Source organism: Bos taurus, chromosome 24 (assembly GCF_002263795.3).
Source record: "Bos taurus isolate L1 Dominette 01449 registration number 42190680 breed Hereford chromosome 24, ARS-UCD2.0, whole genome shotgun sequence".
NCBI lineage: Eukaryota > Metazoa > Chordata > Mammalia > Artiodactyla > Bovidae > Bos > Bos taurus.
Window position 1 is genome coordinate 44,635,795 of NC_037351.1, and position 25,197 is coordinate 44,660,991.

The 25,197-nt window shown below is 42.2% G+C and overlaps 1 protein-coding gene across 4 annotated transcripts in view; it reads left to right on the plus strand.

Annotated features, from left to right (window-relative positions):
- The window catches only part of SETBP1 (SET binding protein 1), a 409,029-nt gene that overhangs the window by 358,716 nt on the left and 25,116 nt on the right, over positions 1 to 25,197 (plus strand). For all 4 annotated transcript variants that reach the window (XM_059881067.1, XM_024984548.2, XM_024984552.2 and 1 more), the window contains exon 5: positions 20,423 to 20,593. In XM_059881067.1, coding sequence (XP_059737050.1) covers positions 20,423 to 20,593 — 171 coding nt within the window. The remainder of the gene's footprint in view (positions 1 to 20,422; positions 20,594 to 25,197) is intronic.

The window sequence follows — 25,197 nt, forward strand, 5'->3', positions numbered from 1 at the left end:
AAGAGGAATTATTATGGTTTACACTTAAGGAAACTTGAGGCCCAAAGTCTAGCCTACGATCTCCACCACTAGCAGGTTACCTCCTAAAACACACAGCCCCTCAAACCAGCACCAAAAGATATCAAACAAAAAAAGAAAATACAGCCCAGGCATGATAAAGCTGGCCGACTGCTTATTTTTTTTTATAGAGGCAAATAATTAGTTTGAGCTCTTGCCGAGTTTCATAAGAACTGGGCTGGTGGGGGTGGGGGACATTTCCCTTTATATATACTATTTTAGGAAAGCCCATAATTGAATCTAATTTCTGCAGCTGCCGTTAGAAAGCAGGATAGCAGTGGCGCATCTGGGAGACAACAGAGGCACACAGAGCAGGGTGAAATATGCCCCATGCAACCGAGAAAACCTGGGCAGAGGGCAGAGCCACCTGCCAGAAAGGGGCACCAAAGCCAGCGTCGGGCCGGGGGGCAAAGTGGCAGGAGAGTGTGGCCCCCAGTTCCCACCTAGGAAGGTGGGCGAGCAGCTCCCAGAGCTCCTGGAGCGAGAAACCTTCTGGATCTTTGTTCTCTCTCCGCTACGGCTTGTAAGTATTAGCCTGATGTTGTTTACTTCTTCTCCCAATCTCTCCAAGGAATATGATTCACACGTTTTCAGATTTATTTGAACAAAATGCAATAAATATGCTGCTTCAATTTTAACTGCTGGCCTGTAGCCAGGCTTTTTAATGAATCTGGCCTGTGCTACTGAAGTGTTCCAGGATCTCCAGGGCTCTGGGCACTGTGAGATTATATACACTGGTGTGCGTGCTCACCGCACACACACACACACACACACACACAGACGCACGCACACACTTCCCCACCTCCTATTCCCTGGGGGGCCACTGACTCACAGTCAACTGCAGGTTTTTCAGAGCTGACTCTGGTTAAAATTAGCAGGAGCCTTTATTGTCCAAGGAGAGGAAGGATTCCTCCACCTTGTTTCACAGCTGCGTGGAAATGCCATCTTTTCGTTCCCCCCTTCTCTGTTGGAATTACTATACCCACCTCCAAAAGCTGCCATCATCAGCCTTTTCTTCTCTTCCTTTGTTTCCTCACAAGTGGCCACTAGACCTGGCCCAGCCAATGGAGACTTCCATATAAAAACAGCTAAATATGGGGGCTTAATGTGGAGATAAAAGGACTCTCAGCTGACCATGACTAGTCAGGACTCCCTGCTTCTGAGAGATGGGAGAAAAGGATGAGCAGGGACACCCACAAAGGCAACCCTGGGCCTGGCACGCTTTCTCAGAAAGAGGAGGAAAAGGAGAAATGCCAACCTCGGGCCTGCAGCACACCTCTCCCGGAAATATAGCCACAGAGGGTAAAACTGCTGCTGCTGCTGCTAAGTTACATCAGTCATGTCCAACTCTGTGTGACCCCATAGACAGCAGCCCACCAGGCTCCCCCGTCCCTGGGATTCTCCAGGCAGGAACACTGGCGTGGGTTGCCATTTCCTTCTCCAATGCGTGCAAGTGAAAAGTGAAAGTGAAATCACTCAGTCGTGTCTGACTCTTAGCGACCCCATGGACTGCAGCCTACCAGGGTCCTCCATCCGTGGGATTTTCCAGGCAAGAGTACTGGAGTGGGGTGCCATTGCCTTCTCTGGGGTAAAACTGAGGGATCTGCAAAGGGGACCCCATTGGTGGTCCCAGCCTCCTCTTCTGGAGGACCCCTTGCAGCTTCAGAAACCTGAAACTCCAAAGTTTTGTGCCCACAGTGAACAACACTTAAGACCCTTGTGGGTTGGCATCTGGGAATTCCCTCAGAAGGAAGGGACCATTTCCAGGAAGGAGTGATTTTGGGGCCTGAGGCATGGTTTCCTACTGGTGGCAGTATGGTGGCCAAATTCTGCCTTGTTGCTAGTAGACACATCTATTTCTCTCCTTTCAAAGACCAGACCATAGTCTAATCTCTTCTACTGTTACTAGTGGTTTTGTTTTCTTTTCCTCTTTTGAAGTTACTTTCAAAAGCAAAAGTGATCTGACATCCCCATTCCATCCCCATGTTATTTCATCACATCCCCTAATGGGATCTTCACAGTCATTTGACAAAATAAGCAAAGAAACTTGGAAGTCAGGTACCTGGACACATAAACAACAGGGAGGGCCTGGCTGCCCTTACTGACTCGGGAAGAGGTCCAGAGTGCAGAGCAGCAGTTGGGATAGCTTCACCAACAGTAGGGAAGGTTGGGATAGCTTCACCAACAATATGCAGTTGTTTCCTGGGAGCCATTGTTTCCTCATTAATGGAACGATCTTTCCAGGCTGGTTATTCTGTGGTTTGTACAGACTTTGAGTGGTTTTCCTCGAACATCTTTTACTGTCATAGTATTTGACACCTCCTTCTGTCTGTTTTACTTTCTTGAAATGGAATAATAAATAACTTATTTCTGTCACAAGAATTATATCTTCTTATTTATAATATTCATAGAATTGTAGAATGTTTTTTATGGAGCCTGGGGAAAACACCATCTTGGTTTCTACTTCAAGTAGCGGTATCAGTGATATGATTTTGTGTGAGACTGTCTCAAACTCTTTACAAGCAGATGCAGTTCTCTTCAACATGTATTGGTCAATCTCTTGATCTCTTATTAGCTCTTTGCCAAGTGGACACTGTTGGAAATATGAAAAATATGAGACACAAACTCTTTTCTCAACTTACTAATTATTTTATTGGAAAGTCAAGATCACTATGAATTGTAATAATAGTAATGTTAATAACAGCATGCCTGTTAGGAGGCAGGCATTCTGGTAGATACTTGATAGATATTTACTTCATTTCAGCCTGAACAAATTCCTCATTTTAGTTCTACTTTAGTCACAAGGAATCTAAGGTCTAGATTAGTTTGTCTGCCCAAAGCTGAATGATGATTGAAGATACATCTGATTGATTCTATGAGTTTGAAATATCATATAACCAAGTGTTCCACTGAGCGTGAGCAAGGTCTGCAGAGCTGTGGTGTAAGTGTGGTACTCTCTGCAAGGCCAGAGAAGTGGAAGTTCTGAGTAAGGGATGTTACCTGCTGCTTGAGTTTACCCTGAAAGGAAGAAGCAGGAACTAACCCTGGGCCCAAGTTCAGAAGTGAGAAGGAAAATATGGGCTCCTGATAGAAGATGTTAAAATGAACACTGGAAGACTGTTTTGCCACCTCCAATCCTCTTTAACAAGAGGCAAGCCTTTTACTAAGACCACTGGGGAGAGAGAACTGCCTGCCCGAGCCTCAACCCCAGTCACCCTTTATGCTGGGTGTCCTTCAAGCAAATTCCTGGCTTGACAAAGGGATGCCCTCAGATAACTTCAATTATTTTTAAATTGGTGCATATAAAAATAAACACATTCCACTTATTACATAACCAAGGTTGAAAAAATAATGTTTTATTGTCAGTTTTATTAGTTGGGAAATGTAATAATTTCCAAGTTTGAGAAATAGTCAGGGAATTATTTTTAACCTTTTGTAATGTCTTGTATGTGCTTTATTGGCATCTCTTAGCAATTCCATTTGCTCCCCAAATCCTGGTTTCCGGCTTCCTTTTCTTTCTTAGGAAAGCCTAAGTCAAATATGAAAGCTGTTTTCAGCTCTGAGCTCATGGAGATTGTCCACAGTTGTAGCCTCATTGCACATTCCATCTGAACTTTTTTTCCAACAAGTTCCACAACTTCTTAATCTTATACTAGACTATTATCTGCTTATAGCCAGGGCTAACCAGAAAAACTTAAGAAATACGCCATTTGCTCACAAAAGTTCTTTTCCTAAGACTTTACTTAAAGAAAACCTCTCAGTCCTTCTGTCAACGTCTTAGAGTCCAGATGCTGAAGTAACTGTTTATATTTCTCATAAGCATGGGACAGGAAGGCTGTTTAAGGGAAAGTACCTGACGCAGAGACTTGGGTTCAAATTCCTGCTTTAATTTTGCAAGACCCTGAATATGTTTCTTAACATCTCTGAGCCTTGTTTTCCTCATATATAAGATATAGTTAATATTATCTGTCGATATTTCATTGGGTTGTGGGGAGTTTTAGATTGTTTGATCTTCAACCAAGAATAGTCCTTCCAGAAGTAACCAAAAGGACCTCATTAAAAAGTGGCATACCACTTTCACCATGAGGCACCAACCCTGTGAGCAGGACACGTGACAGAAACACCCAGAGGAGCTTAGACTTAACTGGGTTTCCCAGACCTTGCAGGTCCAGTAACTTGCATTTTATTTGGTTTATCTGATGGAACTGAGATCTCTGTTGTCTTCTCAAAAATAGAAGTGCTTTTGACTCGCAAATCTTCCTTTTGATGGCTAAGTGACTTTCCTCCTGTTTAAGATCAGCAGAGACTCTTCTGTCTACTCGAGATGCAGAAACACGAGGAATCAGAGACCATAAAGACACTCAGGACAAAAAGAAGTGTCGTGCCCAAGTCATAGAGCTGAGGATAAGTAAGACTGGAATCGCCATCTTGAGCTGCTTTGGCCCTCCCTCTCCCCGGCAGCATTCATTCGTGACCATAGACCCTGAAGTGAGCATATGAAGTGACTGTATGGAGACACTGCTGTCCAGCAGGGTTCTAAATGAGTTACTGGGGCAGTGTGCAAAATATTCCAGAAAACCTGAGTGCCTTGAGGCCGATTCTTTACTGCATACGCATCCATAACTGTGAGGTGTTTCTGTGCTGAGCTCATCCCCGTGTTCACTAGTGCTCTTTCTTAGTGGTCAGAGATTCGATTTGTGTGACTTGTCTTTGGTTAGGGTAATAGGCATCACACCCTTTCTTACTTTTTATGCTGATTCTTGACCATCTTTCTGCTGTATGGCAATAGCATTTTTGCCAAGATCTGCTAAAACTCATTCTTCATTATAGATACTCAATAGATATTTGTTAAACAAATGGACAAATGAATATATGCATGAATATTCCCAGCACACATCAATCCAATGGTATTTATGAATTGCCGGACTGACTTCAGTTTACAAAATAAACAGGCCATGAAATTTGAATTTAGTAAAAAGAATTTAGTTCAGGCCTACAGGCCCTATTAGGCTTCCCTGGTGACTCAGTGGTAAAGAATCCGCCTGCCAATGCAGGAGATGCAGGTTCGATCCCTGAGTCAGGAAGATCCCTTGGAGCAGGAAATGACAGTCCACTCCAGTATTCTTGCCTGGGAAGTCCCATGGACAGAGGAGCCTGGTGGGCTACAGTTCATGAGGTTCCACAACAGTCACACCTGACTTAGCGACTACACAACCATAGCAACAACAGCGCCTATCAACTGATAACTATCTTGATTATTTTTAGCAAGTTGTTAGAATGTCAGGATTTAAAGCTGCAGTATACTTGCTTTTTTAGGAAAGGGATCACATGCCTTCTTCTGGCATCTCTGCTCTCCTGGTTAAGCTGCTATTGTGGTTTCTCTCTGCATAGCTATCCTCTGATGCTGGTAGAATGTCCACTCGCAGTCATTGCTGTTCAGTTATTTCCTCTTCTCTCCTCAACCCTATTTTCTAGCCTGTGTTAAAGCATCTTTAATAATCTGAGACTGAACATCAATAGGAGATTTTGTACTAAGAATGAAGTCTTCCAAAAGCTACAGTCAAATACCAGCCCATGAAGACAGGAGGAAGAAAAAGTGAAAACCTCAGTTCAGAGGTATACAGATCCACACTTGTAGAACACATACTTTAAATGGGGACTTGCTATCTTGAAAACATATAACTTTCTAAAGGCCCACACCTCCAGCTAAGTAATCGGTATGCAGGTCAAGAAGCAACAGTTAGAACTGGACATGGAACAATAGACTGGTTCCAAATCAGGAAAGGAGTACATCAAGGCTGTATATTGTCACCCTGCTTACTTAACTTATATGCAGAGTACATCATGGGAAATGCCGGTCTGGATGAAGCACAAGCTGGAATCAAGATTGCCAGAAGAAATATCAATAGCCTCAGATATGCAGATGACACCACCCTTATGGCAGAAAGTGAAGAGGAACTAAAAAGCCTCTTGATGAAAGTGAACGAGGAGACTGAAAAAGTTGGCTTAAAGCTCAACATTCAGAAAACGAAGATCATGGCATCTGGTCCCATCACTTTGTGGCAAATAGATGGGGAAACAGTGGAAACAGTGACAGACTTTATTTTGGGGGGGCTCCAAAATCACTGCAGATGGTGACTGCAGCCATGAAATTTAAAGACGCTTGCTCCTTGGAAGGAAAGTTATGACCAAACTAGACAGCTTATTAAAAAGCAGAGACATTACTTTGTCAAAAAAGGTCCATCTAGTCAAAGTTATGGTTTTTCCAGTAGTCATATATGGATGTGAGAATTGGACTATAAAGAAAGCTGAGCTCCGAAGAATTGATGCTTTTGAACTGTGGTATTGGAGAAGACTCTTGAGAGTCCCTTGGACTGCAAGGAGATCCAACCAGTTCATCCTAAAAGAAATCAGTCCTGAATATTCGTTGGAAGGACTGATGTTGAAGCTGAAACTCCAATACTTCGGCCACCTGATGAGAAAAACTGACTCATTTGAAAAGCCCCTGATGCTGGGAAAGATTGAAGGTGGGAGGAGAACGGGATGACTGAGGATGAGATGGTTGGATGGCATCACTGATGCGATGGACATGCGTTTGAGTAGACTCCTGGATTTGGTGATGGCCAGGGAAGCCTGGCGTACTGCAGTCCATGGGGTCTCAAAGAGTCGGACATGACTGAAACTGAACTGAACCAGGTTCCACTGGGCAGTGAGCTATCCAAATGAACAAAACAAAATTTGATTTGTAAAACATATTATTTGAACAAGGCTTCGAGTGTCTTCAGGGCAAGACCCATAGCTTATTCATCAGCATTTGCCCTATAGTGCTTCAAAGGGAACTTCTAATGTAAATTTGCCCAATAAAGGTTGATGAAGGAAAAAGGAAACAGGGAGGGCAAGCAGGAATTGTGAACAGTAGAACACACTGGTTAAGCATCCACGATCAAAGGGTGAATTTCTACCCTTAGTGTAGAAACCTTGTCTCGAGTTGGCTCTCTTCTCAGAAATCTACTGGGAGCAGCTTTTGTCCCCTTTAATCACAGTTGTACCTGTAGAGAGCAAACGATCTCTTTTCCAAGGCTGGGTGTCTATGTGTCTGCATGGAAATATTTGTGTTGCCTCATTACCCCCTGGTAGTTCAGATGGTAAAGAATCCTCCTTCAATGCAGGAGACTTGGGTTTGATCCCTGGGTTGAGATGATCCCCTGGAGGAGGGCATGGCAACCCACTCCAGTATTCTTGTCTGGAGAATCTCCATGGACAGAGGAGCCTGGCGTGCTGCAGTCCATGTGGTCACTAAGAGTCAGGCACAACTGAGTGACCAAGCACACAACACATTATCCACAAGGAGACCCAAATTCCTAGCATTATTCCCAGCCTGACCTAGGGCCCTGTCTTCACCCACCTGCCTTAGAGTCTATATTGTAGCCACACAGAAATTCTTGCTTTTTGCTAAACATGCCATTCTATTTTATGCTTCATGCCTTTGCACCTGCTGCCCTTCCTTCCTCTCATCCCCTTTGAGCCAGTGCTTCTAAGTTGTTCAGGACCCAAGTAAAGTATCACCTCCTCAGTGATGTTCCTCCCTCCCTAACAGGAAAGTTGCTCATGCCCTTGTCCTTATTACAGAATATTGAGAATTAGTATTTATGTATTTACCTTTAGTACTTTGAGGATAGAGATTTATCTTTGTATTCTCACATGTAAGCCTAGAGGATAGGTACTATTATTAATTCCACTATTAACAAGAATATAGAGGCACTAAGAGGTGAAATAAGTTGCCCAACTCAAGACACACCAGTAACTTATAACCCTGTGCTGTGAATTTAGGGAATGTGGGCTCAGAACATATCCTTTCATCTACTTTGAAATGCTACTTTTCTTTAATCATACTGGTTTTTTTGTTACCTTTATTATGGTATCTATATTAATATAAATTCATATTCTTAATCAGCTAGATAAATTATTTATGTTTGTATATGAGTTATATAGTTAATAAGTTCCATTTTAAACTATTATTCTGCAGTATATGCTAGTTGTTAAAATCTCCCCAGTAAATCTCTGGCATGCCCCAAGTGCAAAAGAAGGTAATATTGGTAGTCTTTTCAGCTCAGGGAAGATCGTTATTTTTATTCAAATTTCTTATTACTGCATCTTGTGTCTTCAACTAAATATTTGAATACCCCAAAACTGGACCTGTATTTTAACAGTCCCCAAAAAGACCCAGAATGGCTGTGTTCCTGATGGGCAGTGAAACTTTTGCTGAATAAATTAATGCAAGAAAGAAATGCAAAATTTCTTCCTATTGCCACCCACCAGTAACTTGTTGAAAATGTGATATCAAGTTGAATATTGAGGAGTTGACGAACTTTCTTGTTGGGGGTCCCACGTTTCAGAGAATTGGTAGTTAGTTCGGTTGGCAAAGATGGAGTGATTATTCGACCAGCAATCTCTCCTCCAACTCTCCAGGCTTTCAGTCAAACATCTGGTGGCCTCCATCCTTATCACCTTGTAAATAACCAGCATTTCCTCTTCTCATTCCTGGCTGGCTCATTCTGAGCTCATTCTCTGCACTAGTCTTTATGCCAGGACATAGCGATAGAAACATTCTAGGTGGGAGAATCAGAATCCAAATGTACTACCAGTAATTAAGAAACACACTGCTACTGGGAAAGGAGTTTTGAGGGGGTAGATAAGCTGTAACTTTAAATCCAGAAGACCCTGGATTTAATTCCCAGCTCTGTCACTTAACTAGGTATAGGACCTTGTTCAAGTTATATAACTTCACAAAGCTTCAGTTTTCTTATTTAAAAAAAAATTGTTTTTCATAAACCAACTACCTGAGAGGGCTATCATGAAGGTTAAAGTTCTTTTCATTTAACCCACCCCCGCTTTTTAAATAAAGACAAAATAATTGTCTGGGTGTTTTTGATATTTAGCAACTCATCCTCACCTCCCTCGTGATTCCATGACCCTGGAGAGTTTGAGCTGCTTCTCCTAAAACGCTTATTCCTTAGCGTGTGTGTGTGTGTGTGTGTGTGTGTGTGAAAAGCATCAAGCCTCCAAACTGTAGAACTACTACTTTTTGGCCTTTGAAATGAAATCTAGAGTGCACAAGTCCTTCTTGTTTATCTTTGTCTTAAGACGAGGCCCCGAAGAACTGGACTGATGTCTTGTGACTCTTGGAATCAAATGCCATAGTCTCCTTCCAGTTCCATACTCTGCCAGTGACTATTTCCTTCTCTGATCTCAAGTCCTACCAAGGACTTTTCATCTCCATCATCCACTTCTGGAAATTTCCCTTCACTCTTCTCTGTATGACTGAAAGTCTTCCTCAGATGCTCTAACTTTTAAAATACTCCCCTTATATCTTAAATTATATAATGGCATATCATCCATTAGCTCTGTTTGTGCACCATGCAGTGTTGGAAACAACACAGGCATTATACAAACAAAATGTATTTGGGGCTACTCTGGGGTCTAGCAATGGTGAAATTTCCTTAGAGGATGGTTGAAAAAAGATGCACTGCATCCCATTTATTGAATAGAGCTTGCATAATCAACCAAGTAGAAAGAAATGTTGAGATGCATTTAACCTCATTAGTTTCAGTAGGACTGACTCTCTCCAATCCATCAGAGTTGAGCTACATTAGTGAAACTCAACTATTTCCAAATCTCATTTACATAATGGATGAGAAGTGAAATGAGCCCAATGCAAGGGGAGCCGCCCGGCGGCACTAAAGTTTATCACAATATGTAAGATTTCTTTTAGATCATTGCATTAAATTTCCACTAACAAGATAACAAATTAATTGTATTACTGTACTAGCCCAAAGTCTATTGAGTGGCGAGTACCAGTGAAGGCGGCAGCTGGGATTTCAAGGGCTGTGGTTGGGGAAGGATGCTCAGAGGGATATGGTGACTTTTACCTTAGCTTTCTTCTGCCCCTTTAAGAAATTCTAGGCACCTCTGTAATCTGATGGTAGACTTTGGCTTTATTAGTGAGGTAAGTAAGGATGAGTAAATCAACTGTATCAGACAAGCCTCAGGACATCTAGAAATTGATCATTCTGCCGAAATAAGCACTCTGTGTTTATTAGCTGGGAGTTCATCACTATCACTTCTCCTCATCCAATTCCTAAGAGATTTCAAAGCCATCATCATGGTATTAGCTCGTCTGACTGAACTACCAGAGATAAAGATTAGGAGATCTATCTAATGATGGGTCTGAGTTTCTGTGATTTTTTTCCTCTTCTATTGCAAAAAAGAGAGCTTTTCTGGTACACATTCTGTGTCTATATGTGTGTGCCTACACACAGTCACAGTGGTTTCCATTTTATAGGATGATTTCAAACAGTGGAACAAAGTAGGTGGTTTGAAGAAAGCCACACTCAAACCGTTAAAGCAATGCAACTTTCTCACACATAAAGCTAAGACTACTTAAGGGGGCTATATGCTGAACTGACTTCTCTAGTGACACAGTGTGTCCATCCAGTGGGTGATATCACACTGAGAGTAATTAGATTCTGCAACCACGTTTATAATCCTAACATCCATACATGGCCAGACTCCTACAGATAGGTTCTTGAGAGATGAGTACATATTCGACTGATCTTTCACAAACCAGCAAGTATGCATTTATCTATTTATACATATATTTATAGACACACATGCGTTTAAGCTCCTGATATCAAGCTCTTTTCTCAGTGTGGCTTCTAAATAAGCAGTAATCAAAATGCACATCAGGTGACCCAGTTAGCATCGAGATCTGTGTTGCCACGCAGATGTGCTCTGCGTCTCTGTGTTCTACAGGTAAAAAGGAAGACACTACAAAAGATGCTCATATTAACAACTTCACATGGAGGGGAATAGGGAAGAACCCCTCAGAGCCAGTGGCCTTATAGCTTGTATCACAACTGCCATTTTTGGCTTGGTCTGTTTGAAAGCTGCCCTGTAGAGTGTAGAATAATAAGTATGTACCAGGAGAGCAAGAAGACTGCTTCTGTGAAGCCTCAGATTGCAACCCGTGTAACAGAAAGCCAACACACTCGCCTGAGACAGTCAAAAAATAAAGCTGGGGTCAGAGTAATGGCCCTCCCATCCTCCCTGTGTGCCACTGGGCAGAGCAAGATACATCCCTTTCTGGGGCCTCAGTTTCCCAGGAAGGACTGGACTAGCTCCTTTCCAACTCTAAACTGCATTGATTTTCCTTTACTGAAGCTTCTTGGTGCTCATCTATTGACGAAGGCTGCTTTATGCGCATCAGTTGCCAATTCCTAACCTACCTGATCACCAAGGATGTAACAAAACCCCGTACTTGGTGCAGTGTGCTACTAAATTGTTTTAATGACCTGTAGGCATCCTTCCTTTGCTAGTATCTTTTGAAAATCCCTGTGTTATATTTTTCAGAGAAACAGGTACCACTTGACTCTACCTTTTTTTTTAAGCATTGGGGAGTTTCATCAGCATTCTGTTTGGTTACATCTATCTGTGCTTAGTCCTTCTGGGTGTGTGTGTGTGTGTGTGTGTGTGTGTGTGTGTGTACACAGGAATTGACTTAGGCAGGCCAGGATACTAACCTGAACCTAAAAGTATCTTTGAACCTTGAGCTGTGTACAAAATGTGTCGTGTGTGTGTGTACCCATGTCTGTTTTTTTCCTAAGAAGAGGTTCTGATGTCTAACATGCAGAAAGATTAAAAACTTCTAACTCACGATGTCTCCTCTTTGCATTTGTGATGTTTGCTGTATTTCCATTCTGATATCATTGGGCACATCTAGAAAATAGCTTTCATCTGATGTGACTTTTTCACTGTAGGATTAGGATAGACTGGCTTCTACAGCATTAGAATTTACTGCATAAAGGAGTCTTTAATAAAATATCTCTTTGAAGTTCTAATAGACAAAATATTCTCTTCTCAGCCCATTTCTTCACTTCAAAATTAAGAGAAGCAAGAACAAATCAGATTGTTAGCGGTTTCTCTGAATCTGGACAACTTAGAATAGTAGAGCTAGAATAGATTCTGACCAAGAGGAAACTGAGACACAGGTTCAGTCCTTGAATTGAGAAGATCCCCTAGAGGAGGAAATGGCAACCCACTCCAGTATTCTTGCCTGGAGAATCCCATGGGCAGAGGAACCTGGCAGCTGTAGTCCGTGGGGTCCCAAAGAGCTGGACACAACTGAGTGATTAAGCATGCAGAAGATACACATGACTTGAACATATGAAATAAGTTTAAAATGAAACAATTAGCACCAAGACTGTAGTGCTGAGTAATAATAGTTAACACAGTTGACTGCTTACTGTATCTAGGCACCATAATAAGTGGTTTTGTATGTGTTAATATTTCTGTTACTGGTATAACAAATTTCCACAAACTTGGTAGCTTAACCAACAAAAATGTATTATATTACAATGTAAGAGGTCAGAAATCCCAAATGAGTCTCACTGAGCTAAAATCAAAGTATCAACTTCCTTTCTGCAAACTATAGGAAAGAATCTATATTCTTGCTTTTTCCAACCTTCCTGAGGCAACTTGCATTCCTTCACTGAGGGGTCCCAAACCCCTGGGCCATGGACCAGTACCCATCCACAGCCTGTTAGGAACCCCAGCTGCACGCCAGGAGGAGAGTGGGAGGCAAGCAAGCGAAGCTTCATCTGCCACTTTCCTTTCTCCCCATTGCTCATATTACTGCCTGACCATCCCCACTGCCCCCACCCCCATCCATGGAAAAATTGTCTTCCACAAAACAGCCCCTGGTGTCAGAAAGATTGGGGATCACTGCTTTAACTTGTATCCCTCCTCCATCTTAGCTGCTCCCTTACCCTACTTCAATCACCGCATCTCTTTCTCTGACTCTTCTACCTCCTTTTATTTAAATGAACTTAAACTTTTCACTACATTTTGACCGTCTCGTTATCAAGGATATTCTCCAGATATTAAGGTCAGCTGATTAATTAACAGAATTAATACAACCTTAATTCCTACTTGCCATGATACATAGCACATTCACAGGTTCTAGGAATTATAAAGAGGGGCATTATTTTCTACTACAATATATAAACTTTTTTAATCCTCAGTAACCTCGTTTAAACAGATGAGGATACTGAACACAGCGAGTTGACATGAATTGCCCCAAATCACACAGCTAGTAATGCAGGTATCTTACCCCCAGAGAATGTCACCTGTACTCTGCACTGTGCTGAAAAAGAAGTTTTAGGTTAGAAGACCATGTGTGAACAGAAATAATTTGAGCAGCTTCCCCAGAAGGTTTGGGCCTAGAAGAAGAAATGTATATTCCATTTGTCCATTCATCCATCCAACACTTTTGAGTATCTAATACCCATCAAGCTAAGTGCTAGGGAATCAAAATAAAGTTAGACATGGTTCCTGACTTTTAGATTTTGCAGTTACCTACAAGAATTGTCAGAACAATGAACAAATAATTACATAATAGGAGATAAATCCTATTGTAGAAGTCTCTCCAAGATGATAAGACATATATGTGGAAGGGAGAAACTAACTCTACCTAACCACAAGATGTGGGTTTAATTTTTCCCAACTACCTTTCCAAACATATGTTTCAGTATTTGGTTTTTACAACTCAGCCCAAGCACTCTTGTCTCAGTTTCACAAAGAAGGATTGTTATTTCCTTTTGCTCTTGTCATTTCCCAGTCCTGGCAGGCCTTCTCTCTACTTTTAGTTGTTGAATTCTACTTATTATTCAAGACTGGGCTTTTTGTGCTTGTATCTGTCTTCCTGCATGGACGGGTTTGCCCCATTCAGAGAAGGTTCTTGTTCCCTATACTTAAAGGTACCTGGCACTTACAGGCTCTTAATGAATGTTGAATTAATATATGAGTGAACACAAGACCACCTCAGATCCCACTGAGATCTCATTTTCCTCCTAATTCATGGAGGAAATGAATTTGACTTCCTATGAATTTGACTCCTTTGACTTCCGATCTCACTTGGTTTATCAGTTTTGTAAGTGTTTCTGTTTTATCGCACTCTCTACTTAACTCAACCTTCTTTGTGAAGACAGAGATCACATTTTCTGAGTTGTGCTATGCAGCACTCAAATAACTGCTGGTTTTAAAATGACTGACTCCAGGCTCACTGAATAGCATCCTACTTACAAGTGACCTTGGCTGAATTTCATCTCTTAAGATCCTGAAATGAAGTAAAATTCATTTGACACAAAACACATGTTGATAGGGCATCACCAGGAATTGAGCAGGTTGTTCGCAGTGTGTAGGCTCGAGGAGAAAAGGGTGCCGAGAAGCAGCCCGTGCTCCTGTACAAACCATGAACATCGGGGTGCACTGCGCACAGGAAGTCATGCTTCATTTGAACGTTTACAATCATACCCTCTCTTTGCTAAGATCTGGGCCCTTGGGGATCTCCACCTAGGTGTCGTGGCTTTTACAAATTTACCCAAAGATTCTGTATGTGTCGCAAAGGTTCTGATTTTTTTATGATTAAAGAGGCCCTTTAGGATACTTCAGAATCCTTATAAAAAGTAACAGCTACCTTTATGCTATGCAGAGGTAATTAGAATGTAATTCTTAGAAAACTTAGGGGCTTCAACTGTTTTGACCAGTGTCACATCCTTGGTGTGGTAGATGTTCAATAAATACTTGCTGAGTTAATGAATAAGATGATGTAACAAAAATAACATTTTTATTGACTTTGGCACAGAAGTACATTATTTTCCAAATCCATCTATTTCTTAATTCACTTTATTCTATAACGTGTATCCCCTTATTTACCATGAGTGAAGTTCATTTGCAAACAAGAATAAAAGAGAAATGGGAGAATTCATACAGACAACCAGCATATGAGAAAAGGAATTAAAATCAAGTTATCAGGATGAGTTTCCTCTTGTGAAAAATACATACTGGTTGACCCAAAAGTCAATGTGTTAGGGAACAGAAAAGAACTTTGAAGTGAGTCAAGAGGCCTGGATTTCAGCTCCGCTTTTTCCTACACATGTGATATGTGAGCTTGGGCACTCACCTGGTCATCTTTGCCTTGGTTTTCTTATTTGTGAATCTGGAGTTTCACCCTCTGACTCTTGGCATCCATACATAGGGATGCTGCAAGGGGCAAATGGCATAATGCATATCATTGCTCCTTGCAAGATTAAAAGCCACTGACTGTTCAACAAAACATGCATCTCAGTCCATGCCAAGTCCTACATTCTACTGTGAAAGGATCAAAAAGATGATGGAAGGAACTAACCACCCCAGTGGTGTCAGCCTTTCTCACTATGCCATTCTGAGTTTTGTCTACAGGAAACATCTGGGCATTTGCAAATCTTAGAATTAAAAAATTAATTAAGTCTATATTAATCACATGCTGTTTTACAGATATATTGCTTTCTGTAGTAGATATTACAAAATGAATTACGTATGATCCCTGGATGATGATTCTATCAGCACTTTTAAAGAAAGTATGAAATGAGGACTCAGCCAGGAGTTAAGATCTAATTTTTACTACTTCTTACCAGCAGTGTGTTTTTAGATGAGTTGTCTCACCTCCTTGAACCTCCATTTTCTCTTCTAGAAAACAGGAGTAAACAGTAACTGTCCCACAAAGATTTGTTTGTTTCTCCATAAAGAACATGAGATGAGTAGATAACTAACTTTATAAACCTGAGCGACATACAAATTACTCTGTGGTTTGGCTGGTTTTTATTATCCAAGGTCACAAAGCTCATTACAGGGATCCTGGGAAAATCAGCCACTGTTAGACCCTGCTTTTCCTGCATGACCCCTGTAACCTTGAGCAACCTGGGGAAGAGGTAATTGAACAGCAACTACTACTTCGGAAGAAACAGAATCAAGATATCGAAGCTATTGATTCAATATTGACTCACCCTTAAGGCAGTAAACAATGCTTTGGTCTCTGACCTTTTCGCATCCTGGGGCAGTCAATAACCTGGCCTCTAGAAGCAGCGTCTGCCACTGATTCTGATTTGGGAGTACTTTAACCTTGAACTGAGCTCCAAGTAACCAAGGCAACAGGAAGTCAGCTTCTGCATCAGAGGAGCTGGAATCCATAAATCAAGTCTCTAATGCAAACACAGTGTGCAGGTAGAGGTTTAAGAGGATAAGTGATCTATGAGAAATTACCTTTGAAAATGAGTGACTGTCCCTCGATAGGCTATGCACAGTTTCAAAGACTTTTTTAGAAAATTTATCAATCAAGGTCAACAGATTATAGTAGAATGTTTTCATTTAAGTTTAACTTTTTTTATTTCTCTTTGGCTCATCTCTCTTAATTATGAACAGATGTTGGATCCACGAGGTTATTAGCATTGTTATTTCCTCCTTTAAAAATGTACTGGCCTCCAGATAGGCAAGCCTCAGTACAGTTTGTCCTGTGTTGGGGTTTGGGGCTCCTCTGAACACATCTACCATCTTCGTACAGTCTGCTGTCTGAATTTGACAGAGTGATCCTTTCCCAGATCGAAGCCATCATTCATTGCCTTTCCTCATGCCCCAGGATAAGCAGCAGGGCCACACCTCAGTGGTCTAGTCAGGACAGTGCTGAATCTGGCTTTCTTCATGACTGGTCTCCAGCCTCAAAAATCTTCCTCCCTTGGAGAGAACAGCCAGGCTCATGCTGGAAAGGAACTTGCCAAATACCCCACCATTCTGCTGTCACCTAGCATTTGTGAGAACTGGTTCTGAAATGTTTCCCATTTGTCTGGTCCTTTGGGTACCTCTCCATGGCAGCATATGCTGCCACCTGGAATGAAGGGAAGCCAAGACTTCCAGTGGCCAGCCTGTCCAATGCTCTCTCCCAAGGAGAAGTCACCCATTCCAGTTTCCTGAGACCTCTGCTCCTAGACAGAGTTTGTGAATTGCTAGTACTGTTATATCAGCCTTCGTTTACAGTTTATCTAATATTCTTGCCCACATACACTACTTCTGGAATTATTTCCCTAGTCCTTTCAAAACTGGAATATGTCTGAGAAAACATCAGGATTTTTTTTGTTTTGTTTTCAAATTCATTGGATGGCAATTAGTAAACAGTACTATAATCTAGAAAATCCTAAATTATCTAGGGCTTTCAAGATAGCTAAATAGTGACCATCTGAATTATAGAGTGTTCCAAGTGTCATTTTATTATTTTTAACATATTCTGTAATATAAACACTTGAGTAGCAAAGTACACCCAAGAGAGGTGTGATCAGATCCATTTTAATGGCATGATGTGGATTGTGAATCTCTGTTTGAAAAGGGTACAACCAAAATGGCTTAAAATCACTGTGTTCCCAAGTGAAAGTTAAATATCTGCCTGCTAATCCTGTTTATGGCTCAGTCCTTGTGCATGTCATAATTTGAGTAAAGAGCTACCTGCCCCACCTGTGTCCACAGGTACAAAGAGGACAGACAGATCAGGGAGAGGACCTAGAATCCAACAGACCTCTGGCAGCTTAAAGTTCCAGAGGTGTGCTGTGCCAAGGACGCTTGCGCCCATTTAACGGGAACAGGGCCAGGGTGGCGCAGGGTACCACTGTGGGGGATTCTCCTGACTTAGGCTTTCTGTCCCATTGCTAGATTTGTTAGCCATCCACAGTCAAAGTGCATCAGCCAGTCTACTCTGATGACCATACTCTGATAGACCACTAGGGTATTTCTAAACTATGTGTATTTTCTCAATGGAAAAACAGTTTAAAATATGTTTGTAGTTTAAAAAATATTCACACTAAAGAAGGCTAAAGAGCAGAAGTAAAAACTCCCACACTAATCTTTCCTGTGCTCTCTTTCCTCGGAATAACCACAGTTAGCTATTTGGATGTATCTCCTGGCAGAAGATTCTGTATGCATTTTACACATATTGCCTGTGTTTACCTTGCCTATCCCTTGCACACCTACATATTTTCAAACTGGCATCATCCAGGGGTCATTTCCATGATTGTTGCACTTCCTGATTTCTTGGTGGTTGTGCCTTGCAGTCTCTCTGTCATAGAATTTCATGTTTGTGCACCCCCACTGTCAAAACTCTATGAAATATGAAATCAAAAAACAAAAATGGTATTGTTATTTACAGCTCCTCAAGTGGAAGCTTCAGAGGTTTGGGGTGGAGAGTAGGAGGAAGGTCAGTTCAGTTCAGTTCAGTCGTTCAGTCGTGTCCGACTCTTTGTGACCCCATGAATTGCAGCATGCCAGGCCTCCTGTCCATCACCAACTCCCGGAGTTCACTCAAACTCCCATCCATTGAGTCGGTTATGCCATCCAGCCATCTCATCCTCTGTCGTCCCCTTTTCCTCCTGCCCCAAATCCCTCCCAGCATCAGAGTCTTTTCCAATGAGTCAACTCGTCACACGAGGTGGCCAAAGTACTGGAGTTTCAGCTTTAGCATCATTCCTTCCAAAGAACACCCAGGACTGATCTCTTTAGAATGGACTGGTTGGATCTCCTTGCAGTCCATGGGACTCTCAAGAGTCTTCTCCAACACCACAGGTCAAAAGCATCAATTCTTCGGTGCTCAGCCTTCTTCACAGTCCAACTCTCACATCCATACATGACCACTGGAAAAACCATAGCCTTGACTAGACGGACCTTTGTTGGCAAAGTAATGTCTCTGCTTTTGAATATGCTATCTAGGTAGTGGAAGGTAAATGAAAATGTCAGGATTTCTTCCTTAGGTGGTTACAGATGCCTTTTCCAGGTGTGATACAGGGCCTCTGTGTCCTCAGTGTGAAGCATGCTGTTGGTAGGCGGGGTCATGGGCAGATGTTGGAAGATGGCCAGTGCACCAAGATGACCCCTGAGTTTAGCATCTGGCTACTTGAAAACTTCCAGCTCTGACAATAAGAGCTGGATGAGTTTAGTCAGTTATCTCTTAACATCCCAGAAATGTGTTGACCTCTTCTATAAAATTAAGAAAATAGTAAGCTCTACACTACATGCTTCACAGGGCTGCTGTTAAGGCCCAAGTAAGCAGATCTCACTGTGGAGGTACGTTGACAGTCTAGGAGGAACCAGTGTCACTCAAGTTGGTTGGATGGGAAAAAAGTCAACAATTGCTATTTGTTATTGTTGTTGCTATTTGCCACTTCTTGTTGTTGCTATCAGTGGTCTGTAGCCTACAAATAAAGAAATTCTGAGTAGATGACCTTTCGACATGGATTCAGATACCTCCAGTCTCTGAACTTAGGCTTAGATGAGTTGGAGAGTGATTTTTTTTTTTTTTCAGTTAGGGATGTAGAAGGTCCCCAGAAATCCCTGGTTATGTCAGGTAGGAGAACTGAGGCTTTGCTGGCTGGTTTTAGTTTGACCTGTGGAGCAAGTTATAATAGTGATAGTAGTAAAAATAGCAATAATCATGACAGGAAACACATAGCATGGACTATGTGTCAGACATTGTTCTGAGCCCTTTATTTTGATTGACTTATGGATGCTGCAAACCACTCCTATGAGAAAATGTGGTTCCATCCCATCTGCACAGTTAAGGAAGCTTGAAGCTTGGAGAGGTTAAGCAACTTGCTCATGATCACGCAGCTGATAAGTAAGAGGGCTTGGATTTGAGCCCAGGAAACAAGGCTCCAGAATAGTTCTTATAATGTGTCATGTGGTAAATTTCCAGGCCCATCCACAGGCACCTTATAAGAGCCTACCCAGGCTTTTCAGCATCATAAAGATGTGACTATTATGACCAGACACTCAAAGGCCCCCACGTACAGCTCTCACTTGGTCTGATGACTATTTATACAACAGTCCCCACAGGGCATCTTCTGCCTCCAGAAGACTGACTTCTTGCCTGAATCATCTTCATTCCCCACCCATGACTTAGGAGACATTCTCCTAAGCACTGAGAATGCCTTTTCTTCAACCATGCTGCTCTGGGAAGCCTTTCCCCACTTCTTCCCACACTAACCCCTTCCTCCTGAGCACCTAGAATGAATAACATGCAGACCTGCCCACACTTGTTGCCCACACTTTTCCTTTTCATTTAGTCTTGTCTCCTCAGCTGACTGAGATGAGAAGCCTCGCTAGGATGGGGTGCACTTCTCCCCTCCATGCTGTGTATACCACAACCTCTGTAAAAAACAGGCTTCTTGACCCATGGAAGGTAAAGTGTATGCAATGGATAATCCATTAGACCTGTGCCCTGACCCCTACTTTCAGGTAGCCCACCCAAATGTTGTCACCACTAACAGCCACAAAACCAAAACCAGTCATGCTTCTAATTCTTTTTTTTTTCTCTTTAAACATTCTAAAATGTCATTCTTGCAGCCAAAGTTCAGATCATTTGATGATGTGACCTTGGGTCATTTTCAGATTTTATGTTGTCTGTCTTCCTGTTTCTTTAAAGTGACTGTAGGCTTTGGGGTCATTGTTTTTTTAGGGATACCAAGTCCCCACTTAAAAGTGGACCAAACGGCAACGCATGGTAAGAACGAGAGCTCAGCGTCCACCGTGATGACCAGGAAGAAGCCAGCCACGGTGGACAGTGTTGCGATCCCACCTGCCCCAGTGTTATCTCTCCTTGCTGCATCGGCAGCAACGTCGGATGCAGGTGAGCACTTCAGATGCTTTGGATTTGCCCCAGGGAAGGTGGGCGTGGCGAAGCCCTCTGGAAATGTGCTTCTGAATACAGGTAAGTGTTCTGTGCTCAGCCAACCTCCCACAGATGCTGAGCACAGGCGCTGTTTCAGCACTGGATTTTTCAAGTGGGACAAGGTCTAAGAAAGGAAGGAGATCATCTCAGAACCTGGAAGCAGAGGTCAGTGAGTAATAGTAACAGTATTAATCACTGAATTCTTCGTAATTACTAGCCTCGGCACAAAGGACCTTATATGTGTCATCTCATGTAACTCATAAAAGAGCTCTCTGGAACAAATACGTGCATCTTCATTCCAGAAGAGGAAGCTAAGGGTAAGGAAACTTGCCCCGGGAAATTTTAGACAGTCAAGATTTCAACTCAGGTCCAAAACACATGGTCTCGACCACTGCATTTCACTATCTCCTGTGCTCACCAGGGTTAGGAGACAATAATCAGCGCTTCCCTGAGGGTCAATTCATTCTGCCTCATGATGTCATGAATTCCTCAATAGCCACCTGGCTCCTCACTAGCAGTTTATAAAATACAAGCTCCTTACTCAGACATCCCTTATGCTCTGCCTTCCATTACTTCACACATCATCTCCTGTATCAACCCCAGTATGCTAGACTCATCCCTACTGCCAGGGAGGAAGACCTTGTGCTTGGCTCAACACCTTTCTTGAGGACAGCCTTACTCAATTCCTATTCACATCCTTCAGATCTTCAAGGCCCAGCAAGTAAGTCACACCTTCTCTGAATACCTATAGCGTGCAGCATCTCTGTCGTGCATTTGGACTGCATAAGAAATGCTTCCTTTAACTTTTCTCTTGTGACAGAATTGTATGTACCTTAGAGATAGAACCCATGATTTAGATTCTTCTGTCTTCATGGCACCCAGAATAATGGCACATTCCATAAAATGTGTTGAATTGATGTACTGGTAAATCGTAGGCATATTGCCGTATTTAGAAATGCCTATTATGATTAGAAGCCCAAGAAGACACTCATTATTGATATTCACTCTAAACCCATCTTCCTCCAGGCAAGAATACTGGAGTGGGTTGCCATGCCCTCCTCCAGGGGATCGTCCCAACCCAGGGATCAAACCCAGGTCTCCCACATTACAGGTGGATTCTTTAACGTCTGAGCCACCAGAAAAGCCCTCTAATTCAGCAGATTGCTTTAAATAGAGAACTCAACTTGTCTCCATACCCACCTCTTTCACTGAGACCATTGGTAATTAGGAAAGGAGGCCAACTGAAATAACAGAAAGAAGTATTTGGCATGATTTCCCACGTTGAGTCTCACAAAATATCAGTAGGTGTTTTGTGATAGATGTTTTCAAACTTAGATGAGTGTGAGGAATGCTACTCTGTACCTGCTTCCTTCTGCAGGGTTTTCCTAAGCCTTTAATTGACCAGTGTGCACCGTGAAGTTCCAGGAGGGTGAGACACAGAATTTCACGATCTTACCTGACCACACAACCTCATTTTTTTTTCCTGGGAATAGTTCTTAACATCTCTTGGAAATGGTAGTCTTTACCACCACTTGGGAAATCTTGCTTTGAAGAAATGGGATCATCTCTCCAATATGATCAAGAATATTAGCATCTTTCACTTGCTAGGTGTGAAATGAAACGTTTTTGATGGAAATGCCAGGTAAAGGATGCCAGCTATAAGAATAGCTCTCCCTCTAGGAGGGAGAATCACAAGAGGAAAGCAGAAGAAGCTGCCCCTGAGACTTGCAGTATCTTTGTGGAAGGGCATCTGTGGATAGAGAAAAGGGCACTGCTACCATGCCTGGAACTCTAGGAATTCATCACTTGGCTGGAGCAAAAGATTTGGGCCAGAGTCTGCATATGTGTGTGTGTGCATGCTAAGTCACTTTAGTTGTGTCCCACTCTTTGCAACACCATGGACTGTAACCCCCCAGGCTCCTCTGTCCATGTGATTCTCCAGGCAAGAATACTGGAGTGGGTTGCTATGCTCCACTCCAGGGGATGTCTCCAACCCAGGGACTGAACCCATGTCTCTTATGTCTCCTGCATTGGCAGGGGTTTTCTTTAGCACTGGTGCCACCTGGGAAGCCCAAAGTATGCATACCCATCCAGATAACTGCTTATTGAACTCTGTCAGTTAAGCTCTGGAGACCTCCCTTTATGGATTTAAAAATTAGCCTGTGTGTTTCCGCCTTTGCTTGCCAAGAATAGATATTTCCCAGAGGCAAAAGACAGGTGATCCCGTTTTCCTTTCCTGAACTCTTTCCATCCTGAGTGAGAGAATGCATTCTTGGGATCCCAAGCTTCTACAGGCTCACCTCCTCTATTTGCATTCAATAATTTACAAATATGCCAAATGGGCATAGAAACAGGTGGATATTAAACTTTTAAACCCGCCTTTCTGGTAATAAGAGCTGAGCCAAAGCCCTCCTGTTTCAGGATATAGGAATAGGCTGTTTATTTTTGGCAGTGCTCAAAGGAGAGCCTCACGAGAATTTTACAGATTTGGTCCGTTTCCGGGTCTTAGACTGCTGAGCGGAACTTTACGGGAAAACAAGCTAAAGACCTACTGCAGGTGCTGGAGACCAGACCGTCCTGAGATTCCACTCCCCACAGACAAATGTCTTCCCAGAAATCTAAGAGAGTTAGGGTTGCACAACCTGGGCTCATGCCCAGTGCCCCATTTCACATGTGAAGACATTGATGCTTCCAAGATTCAGAAATTTGCCTGAGGTCATGCAGTTGGATTAGAATTCAAATTTCTTGATTTACTGCCTGATTTCCAGTGGAATCTCATTTCTGTCATAGGCCCAACAGTAGCAGAGGCAGACTTCTTTCTCCCTAATTATGGACTTCTAATTTTTTTAGAGAACAGTGAGTGAAACTCATAATTGGATGCTTTAACCAAAGTCAAGTATACAGAAGGCGGTTAATAAATAGTTTCTGGGTTTGATTTCATTCAGTTCCGTGCTTGTACACTGCTGCTGCTGCTGCTGCTGCTGCTGCTAAGTCGCTTCATTCGTGTCCGACTCTGTGCGACCCCATAGACGGCAGCCCACCAGGCTCCCCCGTCCCTGGGATTCTCCAGGCAAGAACACTGGAGTGGGTTGCCATTTCCTTCTCCAATGCATGAAAGTGAAAAGTGAAAGTGAAGCCACTCAGTCGTGTCCGACCCTCAGCGAGCCCATGGACTGCAGCCTTCCAGGCTCCTCCATCCATGGGATTTTCCAGGCAAGAGTACTGGAGTGGGGTGCGATGAGAAAACTCACTTTATTGTTTTCTTTAGAGTACCATCTTTCACTATAAATAAGGTAATTTAGAAATTACTTCTGGCTGTATACAGAAATCAACTTATTTTCCAATAGGTCATCATTTCTATGGAATGATTTTGAAAACCCAGACAAGTGCGAGAAGGAAAAGGAAAGAAGAATAAAATTAAGTTGCTTATAAAGCATAATTAATTTAAGAAATCATTTATTGAGGTATTTTTTTGACCACATGGCATGAGGTATCCCCAACCAGAGATGGAACCCATCCCCTCTGCAGTGGAAGTACAGGGTCCTAACCACTGGACTGCCAGGGAATTCCCTATTGAGATTTTTAAAATGCTAAAATAATTCAATTAACTTGAAATTCCATTTACTTTAAGGTATCTAGTACAGTCCCTGACACATAGTAGGTGCTGAATAAATAATCACTGAGTGAAATGAATGATTACAAGGGAATAGCTGTATACGTATTCAGTACCAAACAACATGGGAGACATCTGAGAAAAACATGTTTGATATTGGAACTGCTTAACAAGCAAATGGGAAACATTTGACAGACATGTGGTAGGCTGTTGGTAAATACTTGCCAAATAATTTATCAGTCTCTAGTCCTAATGGTATTTTTTTTAGACAGGTGGTCTTTGGTGAAAGAGAAAAAGGAACATTTCCCACTTCATTTTATAAACATGAAATGGAAGAAATGAATGTAGGTCAGAGGCTTAAAAATATGTCTTTTCTAGCTGGTAGGTGTGTGTATGTGTGTATTTTTATTTGTTTAAGGGAATTTTTTTTTAGCTTCTCCAAGTCTGGTAGTTGTGCTGCTTATGAAGTTATTGATTTGGAGGAGGAAGCAGAAAAGGAGCTATAAGAGAGAGTGGCCAGACTGAGAACATGTCAGTCTGTGACCTTCTGGGAGGGAGGGAAGGCAGTGGGAGCCACTGGTGCTCAAGCAGGTTGGCTTTCGTGATCAAACTGCTCAATAGCCATTGATCAGCTGCAGTCCCCTGGCACAGCACAGGAGGTCTGGTTCAAGGCAGCACTGCATCATTATTGTGAGTAATTAGGGCTAATACAGTGAAAGCTTCAATAAAGTTTGTTCAAAATGATATATAATTTGAAATAACTTCTATTGCCCTGTTCCAATAGTGATTGAATAACCACACCAGATAATGTGCACCTGAATAAGTTAGCCTGATTTTCTGATCCTCTACACACTGAACTGATTTCTCAAGGAGATTATGGGATGTGTAGAGAGTACAGGATTTCACTACTAAAACATGCTCCCACACTTTGTATTTAGGATGAGACTAT